This window comes from Chlorocebus sabaeus, chromosome 15 (assembly GCF_047675955.1).
Source record: "Chlorocebus sabaeus isolate Y175 chromosome 15, mChlSab1.0.hap1, whole genome shotgun sequence".
Classification (NCBI taxonomy): Eukaryota; Metazoa; Chordata; class Mammalia; order Primates; family Cercopithecidae; genus Chlorocebus; species Chlorocebus sabaeus.
In genome coordinates, this window is record NC_132918.1 from 6,178,382 (window position 1) to 6,195,951 (window position 17,570).

The 17,570-nt window shown below is 42.1% G+C and overlaps 1 protein-coding gene across 2 annotated transcripts in view; it reads left to right on the forward strand.

Moving 5' to 3' along the window:
* MCF2L2 (MCF.2 cell line derived transforming sequence-like 2) overlaps window positions 1–17,570 on the forward strand; it is a 261,670-nt gene that overhangs the window by 36,972 nt on the left and 207,128 nt on the right. For both annotated transcript variants that reach the window (XM_007971965.3, XM_073023421.1), the window contains exon 2: window positions 8,573–8,656. In XM_007971965.3, coding sequence (XP_007970156.3) covers window positions 8,573–8,656 — 84 coding nt within the window. The remainder of the gene's footprint in view (window positions 1–8,572; window positions 8,657–17,570) is intronic.

Below are 17,570 nucleotides of genomic sequence, written 5' to 3' on the forward strand. Positions count from 1 at the left end.
ATATTAACATACAAGAACAGTAAATTATACCTTATGATTTTTGTTTTTCTCTGAGTTCATCATCTCTTAAATATGCTTGCTTGGCCAGGTGTGGTGGCTTGCGCCTCTGATTCTAGCACTTTGGGAGCCCAAGGCAGGAGGACTGCTTGAGCACAGGAGGTCAAGTCTGCAGTGAGCTATGATTATGCCACTGCACTCTAGTCTGGGTGACAGAGCAAGATCCTACATCTTAAAAAAATAAAAATAAAAAAATGCCCAGGTATGAACAAATGATAAGGAAGCTCTATTTCTGAGTATGCCACTTTCCTAGACTGCTGGGAGATTGTACTCTGAAAAACTCTTTAATTACATAACTTCTGTTTCTGCTGAAATTCTCTATGTTGTTGTCTACTTGTGTTTTACATTTTATTACAGAAAATTTGAAATGTAGCAAGAGAATTATGTAACAAACCCCTGTGGACCCATCAACTAGCTTCAACAATTATCTACATTTTGTCAATCATGTTTCATCTACCCCCCACTTCCACCCCATGCATACTTTTGGCAAAGGGGAGTGGCTGGAGTATTTGTAAGCAAATCTCAGACTTCATATCATTTCACTGTTAAATGCTTCAATTTGTGTTTCTAACAGAGAAGGCCCCCCTTTGTATAAAGTATGACTACCATGCCATTATTACATCCACTGAATTAACAGTGACGAAGGAGTTCTTTGAACTTTTAGTGAATTCAGGGTGAAAGTGGTATTGGGATGAAGAAGCCCTGGTCTGGATTTATCCGCTTTATCCAAAACAATGGGAGAATTCATTGAAGGGGATCTTGGGGCTTAAACTGGCACTTGGCCTACCCCTTACGAGACTTTCAGAAAGCAAATTTGGGAAAGACCTGTCTGTTCAGAACAATGGATATAACTAGCATTTGCTCAGCACCCTCTGTGTACATCTCCATATATATTATCTCCTTTAACCTCCACACCAAAAAGCTGAGAGTAGAAACCAAGGCTCAAGGAGGACTTTCCCAAATATTAACTTCTGATTGGTCAACACTAGAATATCATAATGTTACTGAACCAATAGGAAATTCCCCATACTGAATCATAGGAAATTCCCACCTAGCATCAGAGCACAGGTTATTGGGTTCATGCCTTAATCTAACCGGATGTTTAACTCCTGTAGCAACAATAACCAGTTCATTCATTTTTTTTTTAATTTTTTTAATTTTTTTTTATTTTTATTATTTTTATTTTATTTATTATTATTATACTTTAAGTTGTAGGGTACATGTGCATAACGTGCAGGTTTGTTACATATGTATACTTGTGCCATGTTGGTGTGCTGCACCCATCAACTCGTCATTTACATCAGGTATAACTCCCAATGCAATCCCTCCCCCCTCCCCCCCTCCCCCCTCCCCATGATAGGCCCTGGTGTGTGATGTTCCCCTTCCCGAGTCCAAGTGATCTCATTGTTCAGTTCCCACCTATGAGTGAGAACATGTGGTGTTTGGTTTTCTGTTCTTGTGATAGTTTGCTAAGAATGATGGTTTCCAGCTGCATCCATGTCCCTACAAAGGACACAAACTCATCCTTTTTTATGGCTGCATAGTATTCCAAGGTGTATATGTGCCACATTTTCCTAATCCAATCTGTCACTGATGGACATTTGGGTTGATTCCAAGTCTTTGCTATTGTGAATAGTGCTGCAATAAACATACGTGTGCATGTGTCTTTATAGCAGCATAATTTATAATCCTTTGGGTATATACCCAGTAATGGGATGGCTGGGTCATATGGTACATCTAGTTCTAGATCCTTGAGGAATCGCCATACTGTTTTCCATCATGGTTGAACTAGTTTACAATCCCACCAACAGTGTAAAAGTGTTCCTATTTCTCCACATCCTCTCCAGCACCTGTTGTTTCCTGACTTTTTAATGATCGCCATTCTAACTGGTGTGAGATGGTATCTCATTGTGGTTTTGATTTGCATTTCTCTGATGGCCAGTGATGATGAGCATTTTTTCATGTGTCTGTTGGCTGTATGAATGTCTTCTTTTGAGAAGTGTCTGTTCATATCCTTTGGCCACTTTTTGATGGGGTTGTTTGGTTTTTTCTTGTAAATTTGTTTGAGTTCTTTGTAGGTTCTGGATATTAGCCCTTTGTCAGATGAGTAGATTGCAAACATTTTCTCCCATTCTGTAGGTTGCCTATTCACTCTGATGGTAGTTTCTTTTGCTGTGCAGAAGCTCTTTAGTTTAATTAGATCCCATTTGTCAATTTTGGCTTTTGCTGCTGTTGCTTTTGGTGTTTTAGACATGAAGTCTTTGCCCATGCCTATGTCCTGAATGGTACTACCTAGGTTTTCCTCTAGGATTTTTATGGTATTAGGTCTAACATTTAAGTCTCTAATCCATCTTGAATTAATTTTCGTATAAGGAGTAAGGAAAGTATCCAGTTTCAGCTTTCTACTTATGGCTAGCCAATTTTCCCAGCACCATTTATTAAATAGGGAATCCTTTCCCCATTTCTTGTTTCTCTCAGGTTTGTCAAAGATCAGATGGCTGTAGATGTGTGGTATTATTTCTGAGGACTCTGTTCTGTTCCATTGGTCTATATCTCTGTTTTGGTACCAGTACCATGCTGTTTTGGTTACTGTAGCCTTGTAGTATAGTTTGAAGTCAGGTAGCGTGATGCATCCAGCTTTGTTCTTTTGACTTAGGATTGTCTTGGAGATGCGGGCTCTTTTTTGGTTCCATATGAACTTTAAAGCAGTTTTTTCCAATTCTGTGAAGAAACTCATTGGTAGCTTGATGGGGATGGCATTGAATCTATAAATTACCTTGGGCAGTATGGCCATTTTCACGATATTGATTCTTCCTATCCATGAGCATGGTATGTTCTTCCATTTGTTTGTGTCCTCTTTTATTTCACTGAGCAGTGGTTTGTAGTTCTCCTTGAAGAGGTCCTTTACATCCCTTGTAAGTTGGATTCCTAGGTATTTTATTCTCTTTGAAGCAATTGTGAATGGAAGTTCATTCCTGATTTGGCTCTCTGTTTGTCTGTTACTGGTGTATAAGAATGCTTGTGATTTTTGCACATTAATTTTGTATCCTGAGACTTTGCTGAAGTTGCTTATCAGCTTAAGGAGATTTTGGGCTGAGACAATGGGGTTTTCTAAATATACAATCATGTCATCTGCAAACAGGGACAATTTGACTTCTTCTTTTCCTAACTGAATACCCTTGATTTCTTTCTCTTGCCTAATTGCCCTAGCCAGAACTTCCAACACTATGTTGAATAGGAGTGGTGAGAGAGGGCATCCCTGTCTTGTGCCAGTTTTCAAAGGGAATTTTTCCAGTTTTTGCCCATTCAGTATGATATTGGCTGTGGGTTTGTCATAAATATCTCTTATTATTTTGAGGTACGTTCCATCAATACCGAATTTATTGAGCGTTTTTAGCATGAAGGGCTGTTGAATTTTGTCAAAAGCCTTTTCTGCATCTATTGAGATAATGATGTGGTTCTTGTCTTTGGTTCTGTTTATATGCTGGATTATGTTTATTGATTTGCGAATGTTGAACCAGCCTTGCATCCCAGGGATGAAGCCCACTTGATCATGGTGGATAAGCTTTTTGATGTGTTGCTGAATCCGGTTTGCCAGTATTTTACTGAGGATTTTTGCATCGATGTTCATCAGGGATATTGGTCTAAAATTCTCTTTTTTTGTTGTGTCTCTGCCAGGCTTTGGTATCAGGATGATGTTGGCCTCATAAAATGAGTTAGGGAGGATTCCCTCTTTTTCTATTGATTGGAATAGTTTCAGAAGGAATGGTACCAACTCCTCCTTGTACCTCTGGTAGAATTCAGCTGTGAATCCATCTGGTCCTGGACTTTTTTTGGTTGGTAGGCTATTAATTATTGCCTCAATTTCAGAGCCTGCTATTGGTCTATTCAGGGATTCAACTTCTTCCTGGTTTAGTCTTGGAAGAGTGTAAGTGTCCAGGAAATTATCCATTTCTTCTAGATTTTCCAGTTTATTTGCGTAGAGGTGTTTATAGTATTCTCTGATGGTAGTTTGTATTTCTGTGGGGTCGGTGGTGATATCCCCTTTATCATTTTTAATTGCGTCGATTTGATTCTTCTCTCTTTTCTTCTTTATTAGTCTTGCTAGCGGTCTGTCAATTTTGTTGATCTTTTCAAAAAACCAACTCCTGGATTCATTGATTTTTTGGAGGGTTTTTTGTGTCTCTATCTCCTTCAGTTCTGCTCTGATCTTAGTTATTTCTTGCCTTCTGCTAGCTTTCGAATGTGTTTGTTCTTGCTTCTCTAATTCTTTTAATTGCGATGTTAGAGTGTCAATTTTAGATCTTTCCTGCTTTCTCTTGTGGGCATTTAGTGCTATAAATTTCCCTCTACACACTGCTTTAAATGTGTCCCAGAGATTCTGGTATGTTGTATCTTTGTTCTCATTGATTTCAAAGAACATCTTTATTTCTGCCTTCATTTTGTTATGTACCCAGTAGTTATTCAGGAGCAGGTTGTTCAGTTTCCATGTAGTTGAGCGGTTTTGATTGAGTTTCTTAGTCCTGAGTTCTAGTTTGATTGCACTGTGGTCTGAGAGACAGTTTGTTATAATTTCTGTTCTTGTACATTTGCTGAGGAGTGCTTTACTTCCAATTACGTGGTCAATTTTGGAGTAAGTACGATGTGGTGCTGAGAAGAATGTATATTCTGTTGATTTGGGGTTCAGAGTTCTATAGATGTCTATTAGGTCTGCTTGCTGCAGAGATGAGTTCAATTCCTGGATATCCGTGTTAACTTTCTGTCTCGTTGATCTGTCTAATGTTGACAGTGGAGTGTTGAAGTCTCCCATTATTATTGTATGGGAGTCTAAGTCTCTTTGTAAGTCTCTAAGGACTTGCTTTATGAATCTGGGTGCTCCTGTATTGGGTGCATATATATTTAGGATAGTTATCTCTTCCTGTTGAATTGATCCCTTTACCATTATGTAATGGCCTTCTTTGTCTCTTTTGATCTTTGATGGTTTAAAGTCTGTTTTATCAGAGACTAGTATTGCAACCCCCGCTTTTTTTTGTTCTCCATTTTCTTGGTAAATCTTCCTCCATCCCTTTATTTTGAGCCTATGTATGTCTCTGCATGTGAGATGGGTCTCCTGAATACAGCAGACTGATGGGTCTTGACTCTTTATCCAGTTTGCCAGTCTGTGTCTTTTAATTGGAGCATTTAGTCCATTTACATTTAAGGTTAAGATTGTTATGTGTGAACTTGATCCTGCCATTATGATATTAACTAGTTATTTTGCTCGTTAGTTGATGCAGTTTCTTCCTAGCCTCGATGGTCTTTACATTTTGGCATGTTTTTGCAATGGCTGGTACCGGTTGTTCCTTTCCATGTTTAGTGCTTCCTTCAGGGTCTCTTGTAAGGCAGGCCTAGTGGTGACAAAATCTCTAAGCATTTGCTTATCTGTAAAGGATTTTATTTCTCCTTCACTTATTAAACTTAGTTTGGCTGGATATGAAATTCTGGGTTTAAAATTCTTTTCTTTAAGAATGTTGAATATTGGCCCCCACTCTCTTCTGGCTTGGAGAGTTTCTGCCGAGAGATCTGCTGTTAGTCTGATGGGCTTCCCTTTGTGGGTAACCCGACCTTTCTCTCTGGCTGCCCTTAAGATTTTTTCCTTCATTTCAACTTTGGTGAATCTGGCAATTATGTGTCTTGGAGTTGCTCTTCTCGAGGAGTATCTTTGTGGCGTTCTCTGTATTTCCTGGATTTGAATGTTGGCCTGCCCTACTAGGTTGGGGAAGTTCTCCTGGATGATATCCTGAAGAGTGTTTTCCAACTTGGTTCCATTTTCCCCCTCACTTTCAGGCACCCCAATCAGACGTAGATTCGGTCTTTTTACATAATCCCATACTTCTTGCAGGCTTTGTTCATTTCTTTTTCTTCTTTTTTCTTTTGGTTTCTCTTTTCGCTTCATTTCATTCATTTGATCCTCAATCGCTGATACTCTTTCTTCCAGTTGATCGAGTCGGTTACTGAAGCTTGTGCATTTGTCACATATTTCTCGTGTCATGGTTTTTATCTCTTTCATTTCGTCTATGACCTTCTCTGCATTAATTACTCTAGCCATCAATTCTTCCACTTTTTTTTCAAGATTTTTAGTTTCTTTGCACTGGGTACGTAATTCCTCCTTTAGCTCTGCGAAATTTGATGGACTGAAGCCTTCTTCTCTCATCTCGTCAAAGTCATTCTCCGTCCAGCTTTGATCCGTTGCTGGCGATGAGCTGCGCTCCTTTGCCGGGGGAGATGCACTCTTATTTTTTGAATTTCCAGCTTTTCTGCCCTGCTTTTTCCCCATCTTTGTGATTTTATCTGCCTCTGGTCTTTGAAAATGGTGATGTACTGATGGGGTTTTGGTGTAGGTGTCCTTCCTGTTTGATAGTTTTCCTTTTAACAGTCAGGACCCTCAGCTGTAGGTCTGTTGGAGATTGCTTGAGGTCCACTCCAGACCCTGTTTGCCTGGGTATCAGCAGCAGAGGCTGCAGAAGATAGAATATTTCTGAACAGCGAGTGTACCTGTCTGATTCTTGCTTTGGAAGCTTCCTCTCAGGGGTGTACTCCACCCTGTGAGGTGTGGGGTGTCAGACTGCCCCTAGTGGGGGATGTCTCCCTGTTAGGCTACTCAGGGGTCAGGGACCCACTTGAGCAGGGAGTCTGTCCCTTCTCAGATCTCAACCTCCGTGTTGGGAGATCCACTGCTCTCTTCAAAGCTGTCAGACAGAGTCGTTTGCCTCTGCAGAGGTTTCTGCTTCGTTTGTTATTGTTTACTGTGCCCTGTCCCCAGAGGTGGAGTCTACAGAGACAGGCAGGTTTCCTTGAGCTGCTGTGAGCTCCACCCAGTTCGAGCTTCCCAGCAGCTTTGTTTACCTACTTAAGGCTCAGCAATGGTGGGCGCCCCTCCCCCAGCCTTGCTGCTGCCTTGCCGGTAGATCACAGACTGCTGTGCTAGCAATGAGGGAGGCTCCGTGGGTGTGGGACCCTCCCAGCCAGGTGTGGGATATGATCTCCTGGTGTGCCTGTTTGCTTAAAGCGCAGTATTGGGGTGGGAGTTACCCGATTTTCCAGGTGTTGTGTGTCTCAGTTCCCCTGGCTAGGAAAAGGGATTCCCTTCCCCCTTGCACTTCCCAGGTGAGGCAATGCCTCGCCCTGCTTCAGCTCTTGCTGGTCGGGCTGCAGCAGCTGACCGGCACCGATCATCCGGCACTCCCCAGTGTGATGAACCCAGTACCTCAGTTGAAAATGCAGAAATCACCGGTCTTCTGTGTCGCTTGTGCTGGGAGTTGGAGACTGGAGCTGTTCCTATTCGGCCATCTTGCTCCGCCCTCTCGTAATTACCCAGTTCATTCATTTTTTATCGTTGTTTGGTTTTTTTGTTTTGTTTGTTTTGAGACAGGGTCTCCATCTGTTGCCCAGGCTGTAGTGCAGTGGCACAATCATGGCTAACAGCAGCCTCAAACTCCTAGACTCAAGAGATCCTCCTGCCTCAGCCTCCCAGGTAGCTGGGACCACAGGCATACACCAGCATGTCTGGCTAATTTTTACATTTTTTGTGGAGACAAGATCTTACTCTGTTGACCAGGCTGGTCTCCAACTTCTGGCCTCTAGCAGTCCTCCTGCCTGGGCCTCAGTACCCAGTTACCAGTTTATTCTTTAAGATTCCCTGGGAAATAGTTAAATGAAGATAATATCTTAGGCAGACAGAACATGAAAATGCCTTCCTCTCTTCGGTCCAGGTTGATGGATTCCAGACAGTCTTCCCCCCTCTCTAATTCGCTTTCCCCAAATGGATATGAGGGCAAATCACAGGGCTTATAAGTCATTTTCTAGGGTTAGAGGACCTTTGTAGATTTGTGCTTGAAAGGATTGGATTTTTTGCATTGGAAACCTATAACTTATTATTCAGTTAGGAGAATCTTTAAATAGAAAAGTGAAAAAGTGCCTCCTTATATACATTTAGCAGTAGGAAGAGGCCCCTTAAAGTATTCTGGGAGGGGGAAAAAAGGAATGGAGATAAGGGGGGGAGGAAGGAAGTGGGGTAGGGAGGAAAATAAAAATTAAAGAACCCTCATGAATCCCAGATTGATTTTATGACCTGTTTTGAAAGGAGCTCTAGTAACTTATGTTGTTTGTGTTTAGAGTGTCCTTCTGCAGACCCAAAGTTGTAGGCAAATACCTGCTTTCGTAATCAGATCATCCAGCAGGTTTACTGTGAAGCTACTGAAGCTTAAACTTCAGGGTTCTTTCCTTGTATTGGTACCTCCCAAAGCCTTGGTAGGGGCTCTAGAAATGTGTTCCCCACTCAGACGCATAAGCTCCAAAGTAAACAAACCCAGATACAGCCCTGGATCTCAGAAATCAAATTCTCAAGGGAATGATGTGCCAGAACCATCTCTTGATAAGTCCCAGATTTCCCAATAGTACAGCTTGCCTTTGTTTCTTTTTAATTTCTTCTTGTAATTTGCACATATTTAACCCACTTTGTATTCCATTTGTGCAGATGAAATTATGCAGCAGGAAGTCAGGCCCTTGATGGCGGTGGAGATAATAGAACAACTTCACAGACAATTTGCCATTCTTTCAGGTAAGGAGGACATTCATTTGCATTTCCAGATTTTGATCGGGGTGGGGGGTCTTGATGGGAAGGCCCAACCTCTTGAACTTTGAGGAATATTATACTCAAATCTTACTCACCCCTTAGGCCTCACCCGGGACTAGAACAAGCTGAGGCCTATCCTGCCAGAAGAGAGTGGGATCTCATATATATTATTACCTTTGCTGTTCAATGCAATCTGATCTTTCCCAAAGGAGCACATTTCTTTGTGGTTGTAAATAACAGAGCTGAAAAGACTTTGAGGAAAGAAAAAGAGATAACTACTGACATCAGCTGCCACCATGATGTTCTTCCAATGTTCCTGTTGGATGTTCTTCCAAGATTCCTCCTTAAAAAGGTCTAAGTTCTAAGGGTTCCCAAATGTTGCTGAGGTTATTTGTTCTCTGGGAGAACTGTCTTTTATTCTTAGCTCATTTAAGGGGATTTCCATTAAGCATTTAATTGGGAATGAAGAGAAACTGTTCTGACTAAAAGTCTAGCATTTTTTGAGCCTAGACACAACCCTGAAAGGCTGTCATGACTTGAATATTGTTCTTTCTTATTCGCCTAGCTAAGGGTGACATGACTTTAATTACTAAAACTAGAAGTAGATGCCAAACCCCAAATTGTAGTTAGACCCAACTTAGAGAATGAAGTGGTGACATTAGATGTCCTTAGTATATAACATGGAGGGATAAAGTGGCAAGTTACTCTTTTCAACTTTTACATCTCTTCTGAAAAAAACAACAAAGCCATCTTAGTTACATCACAGAGAGAATATGTAGTTGGCATGAATTTTATTCTACAACATGGGATGTAAAAAAAAAGTCCCATCTCTTTCTTTTCTCCAAATCACACTTAATCTGCTCCAGGCTCCTCATCCCACTGATTTGAAGGAGATGCGAACTCAGTTACTATTGGGATACTTCTCCCAACCCCAGCATTGCCTCTTGGGTGGCCACATCTTACATAATCCAGGACATTCTGGGGGAATTCTCTGGTCTTTCCTCCACATTAGTCACTGCTCACATAGTCACTGAAAGCTCCATAAATACAGGGTCCTCCTTTTTCTTCTTTCTGTCTATATTGCCAATACTTAGATCAGAGACTAGAACATAAAAGGTGCTCACTACAAAAATATCCAAGTCCCTGTGGTCTATTCTGTAAGGCCCGTGGTCTCCCTGCTCCCCAAATGTCTAGTTAGGCACCATTGGTCCCTGTGGGAGGACCTAACCAGCCTCCTGAAGGTGTAGTCTCATAGCTTCCCACTGTGAGTCTAGGCTTGCGCAAGACAAAAGGCAGAATGGAGTCTGTCCTCTGGGTTCCTGGAAGCTGTTGCTGTGGCCCTACCACAGAAGGCACCAAGACCACCATGCAGTTCAAGGTCTGGAATGGATGACAGGGTGGGCTGGGGTCGGGTAGATTCCTAGAGCCTCAGACTAAAACTCTAAGGCCTCAATGCATGATTCTGGCCTATATAATTATGCAATGGCTCATCTCAGGAATCAGTCTAGTGACTGATTAATTAATACATTTATGATCCAAATTTATCTCCTTTGAGTATTATTGAGGCATTTCTTTCTGTTCTTATGACTTAGAGGCAGTATAGAAAAAACATGAACTGGTATCAGACAGCTCCAGATATGAATTTGGATTCTGTACTTACTAGCAGCGTCACCTTGGGCAGCTGACTTCTCTAAGCCTCAGTTTCCTTATCTGTATGATGGGATTATTGTAACTTTTTTTTTTTTGAAATGCAGTCTTGCTCTGTCATCCAGGCTGGAGTGCAATCACAATCTCAGCTCACTGCAAACTCCACCTCCCAGGTTCAAGTGATTATCCTGCCTCAGCCTCCTAAGTTGCTGGGATTATAGGGACCCGCCATCATGCCCAGCTAATTTTTGTGTTTTTGTAGAGATGGGGTTTCACCATGTTGGCCAGGCCGGTCTCAAACTCCTGACCTCAGGTGATCCACCTGCCTCAGCCTCCTAAGGCGCTGGGATTACAGGCGTGAGCCACTGCACCCAGCCAGTAATTTTGAGGATTAAATGACATAATGTATGAAAAATGCTTAGTATTGCAACTGCTAAATAAGTGTTTCTCTTTTTTTCCGATATCTTTTATAGTGCTAAATAAGTGTTTCTCTTTTTTGCTGATACATTTTTATAGTTCTATAAAATGTTTATTTTGGGGTTCTATTACAAGTAAGATAGTTTTTATAAGGAACCGAAGTCATGCTCACATAACTATGGTATACAATGCCACCATTGACTAGGAATAGAGAGGACTGTCACTCCTTAACGTAGAACAGAGAACTGTGGAAACACACACTGGGCACAGAATACACTTCTGCTTTAGGAAGTTACTTTGACCATAATAAAGATAACCCTTCGTTTCTGAGTTTCTTTTGTCATTTAAGTTTGTCTTCTTTTTTTCTTCTCTTTTCCTTTTTTTTTTTTTTTGAGACATGGTCTCACTTTATTGCCTAGGCTGGGGTGCAGCGGCACAGTCTTGGCTCACTGCAGCCTTGACCTCTCAGGCTCAAGTGATCCTCCTACCTCAGCCTCCTGAGTAACTGAGACTACAGGCAGGCACTGGCGCACACCATCATGCCCAGCTAATTTTTAAATTTTTTGAAGAGATGGGGTTTTGCCATGTTACCCAGGCTGGTCTGGAACTCCTGGGCTCAAACAATCTTTCCATCTCAGTCTCCCAAAGTGCTGGGATTACAGGCGTGAGCCAGCATTTCCAGCCCAAATTTGCCTTTCTTATGAAGGAGAAGCATGGATTCACTGTGATAGTAATTACAGCCTTGCAAGTCTGCAGGAATAGCGGCAGCCGTGGGTCTCTCTGAGTCAGCACTGTGTTTGGAATCAGAGGCCTGCTTTTCATCTTTAACCATCTCTCTTTTTCTGGCAGAAACAGCAGGTGTCAGCAAGGAGGCTGTTGTGGGGGCCAGTACAGTTGTAAAACAGAAATCTCTCTAATTAGGTCTTTTCCCATGGCTGTGGTAGCCTAAGAGCTGCAGCCTCAGCCCCAACTCACAGCAGTTTCCTTTTCCTGATTCAGGCAAGTAAGGTAAATATTTTCCCTACAAAATTTTCTACCAATTTCATTGATCTCTGGAAGGAGCCAGAGGCCCTGTCAACCAGCAAGGCTGTGAAGCAGAGGATAGAGCCTTTTCCTCAATGCAGCTCTAGCTGCCTAGTCTGCTGAACTGTGCATGTGTTCCCACGGCTGGTAGAAGAGCAGAGGCTCATTAGATGAAGCCTGACCCAGATTTGTGGCCCAATGGTTTGCAGCCTTGAAGCCTGTGGGCAGGGCCACCAGCGGGAATTGGATATTGACCGGGGCTGGGGCCTCTGGGAGCTCTGACATTGGAAGACACCTGCATGTTCACAGTGAACTTGGGATATTTCTAAATTCAGGGCTTAGCTAGGAAACGAGAGTATAACCTGGTTAGTGTGGTGGAAACACTCTGGGCTTTGGACTCAGACAATTCTGGGTTCACATTCCAACACAACCAGTAGGTGGCTCCGAACCTCGGTTTTTCATCTGTAAGAAGAAAAGTGCTCAGCATGGTTTCGGACTACCAGGGAATTTAACCTCTGAGACTTGTTGGTTTGTTTTTTAAACTGCATAACAGGGTCTGAAGATAGAAACTCTTGGTATTGGATCAGAGGCTTGATGACATTAAGGCTGACATCTTTGTGATTCTCTTGATGTTTTCTTCTTATTTGTCAACTCTTGATTCAAGGTGGCTGCTGCAATTCCAGACATCAGGTCAGTGTCCAAAGCAGGAAGAAGGAGAAGGAAAATGCTGGCTTCTTCAGTTCCGTTTGTAGAAACTCTTGGCTGCCTTCTGCTTATGTCTTATTCCAGAATTATGTCACACAGTCATTCCCTGGCAGCAAGAGAATCTCAGAAGGCAAGCATTTAGCTTTCTAACTGCCACAGGAGATGGTGGTCAGGGAAAAGGGGATTGGGAGTGAATTAGCCATTTATCAACGTTTGCCACAGCTCCTTTCCTTTAATTATAAGGAATTGTCCTTTTATGTTTATCTTGATGGTTGTTTCCCACTTGGAATTACTGTGTCTGAATCTCTCTCTTTCACTTTCTCTCCCTCTTTGCTCCCTTTCTCTGCCTCTGTCTTGTGGCAGCTTGAATCCTTTTGAAAGTAATTGATGAAGAAATCAACTGCTCAATACTCTTAGGCTTGTAGAGTCCCCAGTTTCCCCTCATACGCACCAACGAAGCCCAGGTTTGGTGGCGGGTAGGGCTCCCAGGGGTGAGTAGGGGACTCCTACCTGAAACAATGGAGAATATCAAACCAAGGAAGAGATCAGAGCCCCAACTCCTAACTTACCTATGGAGCTAGTGACTTGAAACCTGGGCGGTAAGAACCAAGGGTGATATCTAGAGCAAGACTGTTTAATAGACATACAGTGTGGCCCACACGTGTACTTTAAAATTTTATAGTAACCATATTAAAAAGGTTAAAATAAATGGATACAATGAATTTTAATAATATATTTTAAAATTACCCATATCTGAAATAATATTTTCACATGTACTCAATATTCAACATTATTGAGATTTTACCTTTTTTATTCTAAATCTTTGAAATCTAGTTCGCCTTATATACTTACAGCATATCTCAGTTTGGACTGGTTACATTTCAAGTGCTTCATAGTCACATGTGTCTAGTGGCTGTTGGATTTGGTAGTGCAGGCGAGAGGGAAGGTTCTCAGTCATGTTTGACTGAATATCTCCTTTTTATAACAAATGATTTGTATTGCCCTTTGCCATCCTAACATGAAATTTATACATACTATAACTTGTATCTGCAAGGGTGGGCTCAACAACTACAACAAACAGACTCCAAAGGGTATAGGGCTCCAACTGTAACCACCCAAGGGGTTCACCTTGCCTGCTGCCCAGACAGAGCCAGGGGAATTGCAATAGAGAAAGAGTAATTCATGCAGAGCCAGTTGTGTGGGAGACTGGAGGTTTGTTATTACTCAAATCAGTCTCCCCGAGCATTCAGGGAGCAGAGTTTTTAAGGATAACTTGGTGGGTGGGGGGAAGCCAGTGAGCCAGGAGTGCTGATTGGCCAGAGATGAAATCACAGGGAGTTGGACCTGTCTTCTTGTGTTTAGTCAGTTCCTGGGTGGGGGCCACAAGATCAGATGAGCCAATTTATTGATCTGGGTGGTGCCAGCTGATCCATCAAGTGCAGGGTCTGCAAAATATCTCAAGCACTGATCTTAGGAGCAGTTCAGGGAGGGTCAGAACCTTGTAGCCCCCAGCTGCAGGACTCCTAAACCGTAAATTTTAATCTTGTGGCTAATGTTAGTCCTACAAAGGCAATCTAATCCCCAGGCAAGAAGGGGGTCTGCTTTGGGAAAGGGCTGTTACTGTCTTTGTTTAAACTATAAACTAAATTTCTCCCAAAGTTAGTTCAGCCTACGCCCAGGAATAAACAAGGACAGCTTGGAGGTTAGAAGCAAGATGGAGTGGATTAAGTTAGATCTCTTTCACTGTCTCAGTCATGATTTTGCGAAGGCTGTTTCAAAACACACATAACAGAAATTAAGTTCTTACTCTTTTTTTTTTTTTAATTATACTTTAAGTTCCAGGGTACATGTGGATAACGTGCAGGTTTGTTACATATGTATACCTGTGCCATGTTGGCGTGCTGCACCCATCAACTCGTCAGCACCCAAGTTCTTACTCTTTTACCACTTCTACATGTATGTTCCTGGTCAGCAGACAACTTTTCTCCATGTGGAAGTTCAGGAATGAAGGATCCTTTGAGTTTTTGGTTCTTACTGTTGTTATGCATATTGCAGCCGCCTTCTTACGTGTGTCCGGGGAGCAGACAGGCTAACAGAACATGGAAGGAGCATAGTGCTTCTTAAAATTCTCAGCTCAGAGATAGCATACAGCACATTCCATTGACTTGAACTTGTCACAGTCATTTGAACAAACTTAACAGCATGGGAGCTGGGAAATGTAGTGTAGCTGTGTGCCCAGGAAGGGTAAACTTAGGTGAATAGGTAAAAAATAAAATATAAGGAACTGCAATGTAAAGGAGAAATCAAAGGAAACTAATTATAGTAAAGTAACATATCTTTCAATAGCATGTATTTCCACATACATGTCTAGCTACACGAGAATAATGAAAGAGATGCTTGCTCCTCAATTTGGAGTCACCATAATGTGATGGATGCAAATGCTGGGGTGTGATGGGGTGATCGGATACCTGCAGTGACTTTATTAAGATTAAAAGAAAAAAAATTCTTGGCCTGGTGCAGTGGCTCACGCCTGTAATCAATCCCAGCACTTTGGGAGGCTGAGGTGGGGGGATCACCTGAGGTCGGGAGTTAGAGACCAGCCTGACCAACATGGAGAAACTCTGTCTCTACTAAAAATACAAAATTAGCTGGGCGTGGTGGCACATGCTTGTAATCCCAGCTACTCGGGAGGCTGAGGCAGGAGAATCGCTTGAACCCGAGAGGCGGAGGTTGTGGTGAGCCGAGATCATGCCATTGCACTCCAGCCTGGGCAACAAGAGTGAAACTCCGTCTCAAAAAATAAAAATAAAAATAAAAATAAAAATAAAATAAAATAAATACATAAATAAAATAAAAATTCTTTATGAGTATTTGTAAAAACAGAGTTAGAGGCTAGGTTCAGAGCATTTTAAATGGATTTTTCACTCAGATTAAGCCTCTGGTAAGACATTTGGAAGTCACGTAGCATGTGGGGCAATTCTTTGTTTTATTACGGAGAATGGGTCATTTAGTATCACAGGCCCTGAGATTTCCAAGGAATGGTTCTGCCTCCCAGGCCCTGAGATTTCCAAGGAATGGTTCTGCCATTTCCCCAGTGAAAACCTTGTGTGGAGGAGAAAGGGAAAATAGATATTGGAAGTCAAAGAGCAGTAGGAAGATGCTTTTCACCCTTTCCCATCATTGATCTTTGCCATCTTCCTATAGGATTTCCCGTATTCTCGATTCACCTCTGTATGAAGCCTTCTTGCCAACTATCACCAGGGCCCTTTCAGCAATCCCTTTATGTTCCCCAAGCACTTAATGTTTTCTGCAATAAAACTAGATGTTTTTCACTTAATGAAAAGGTACAAAATCATAGTAGGCGTAGTAGTTTAGGTTATCATTTTACTTAGTACCAAATAATTCGGGTTTTTTTTTTTTTTTTTTTTTTTTTAGACGGAGTCTCGCTCTGTCACCCAGGCTAGAGTGCGGTGGCCGGATCTCTGCTCACTGCAAGCTCCGCCTCCCGGGTTTACGCCATTCTCCTGCCTCTGCCTCTCGAGTAGCTGGGACTACAGGCGCCCGCCACCTCGCCCGGCTAGTTTTTTGTATTGTTTTAGTAGAGACGGGGGTTTCACCATGTTAGCCAGGATGGTCTCGATCTCCTGACCTCGTGATCCGCCCGTCTCGGCCTCCCAAAGTGCTGGGATTACAGGCTTGAGCCACCGCGCCCGGCCAATTCGGGGTTTTTTGTATTCCTTGAATGGGACTTCGGAATGATCACTTTCTTCCTATTGTATTACCGCGTTTCCTCAGAAGGTGGCACTAGATGCCATGTTGTGGGTTGCCCCGTGGTGGTAAGTTTAGCTGTGTTTCCTTGATGCTTCTGCCTCTTAAGACTAATATTCAACAGTAGGTGGGTGTCCACAGTTAACCTTAGGGCCTCTCTGCTGTTCAGTATTGGTAGTAACCAAGATAGAAGAAAATGTCGCCTTTTTTCATTTAGGTGGGGTTAACTTTAATACAGTCAACTATAAAAAGGTAAAATTGACCAGATGCAGTGGCTCATGCCTGTAATCCCAGCACTTTGGGAGGCCGAGGCAGATGGATCATTTGAGGTCAGGAGTTCGAGACCAGCGTGGCCAACACGGTGAATCCCCGTCTCTACTAAAAATACAAAAATTAGCCGGGCGTGGTGGCGTGTGCCTGTAATCCTAGCTACTCGGTAGGCTAAGGCACGAGAATCGCTTGAACCTGGGAGGTGGAGGTTGCAGTGAGCGGAGATCTCACCACTGCAGTGTAGCCTGGGCGACAGAGCAAGATTCCATCTAATAATAATAATAATAATAAATAAAAGGTAAAATTAAATGGCATAATCACATTCTAGTGAATATTTTAGCGTGTTTCAGTTCCTTGAAATGTTTTAGCCATTCCCTCAGCAAATGTTGATTATGCAATTACTACAGTGTTATAATGCATCTAAATTTAGCTTTTTAAAGACACAAATTCTCTGAATGCACATTTCTCTGAAACTTCCCATAGTTGTGAAACTGCAAAGAGGAAGAATATTATTAGATGAAAGCTGTTAATATCCTTATCAGTCACTGTAATGAGGTAGTTTAACATACTTGTCTTGGTAAACATCTAATCTGTAGATTTCATTTTTGGAAATTTAGAGTAAACATATAGGATTAATAAAGAGGTACCTCTTGGGGACGGATGACTGACCATCCAGACAAATCTCACATGGTTTCATTCCACAGCAATTGGTTTCTGAGCACCTAAGACCCATATTAACAACACCCACAAGAGACTTGTGCAGAAAAACCACAGCACTAACTTACTCTTTACATAATATACTTATGTTTGCTCAATAACACATTCCTTTTCTTGAAACAAATTTACGTGGAAAATGAGATTATAAACAGAAGATTCTTATCAGGCTTGGAGTCAGCACCAGAGAGTTAGCTGAATGATCTTACAGTGGTGTCATCAGATAGACCGGTAACATGGATTGGACTCTCAGGGTGGGCTGGCCCTCTCTCCTTAGCTGTACACTGCCCGCCTTTGCTCCTCTGAGTCCTCCTCTTCTGTAGTTTCTTTGTTGACCACACATCCTCATTAACCA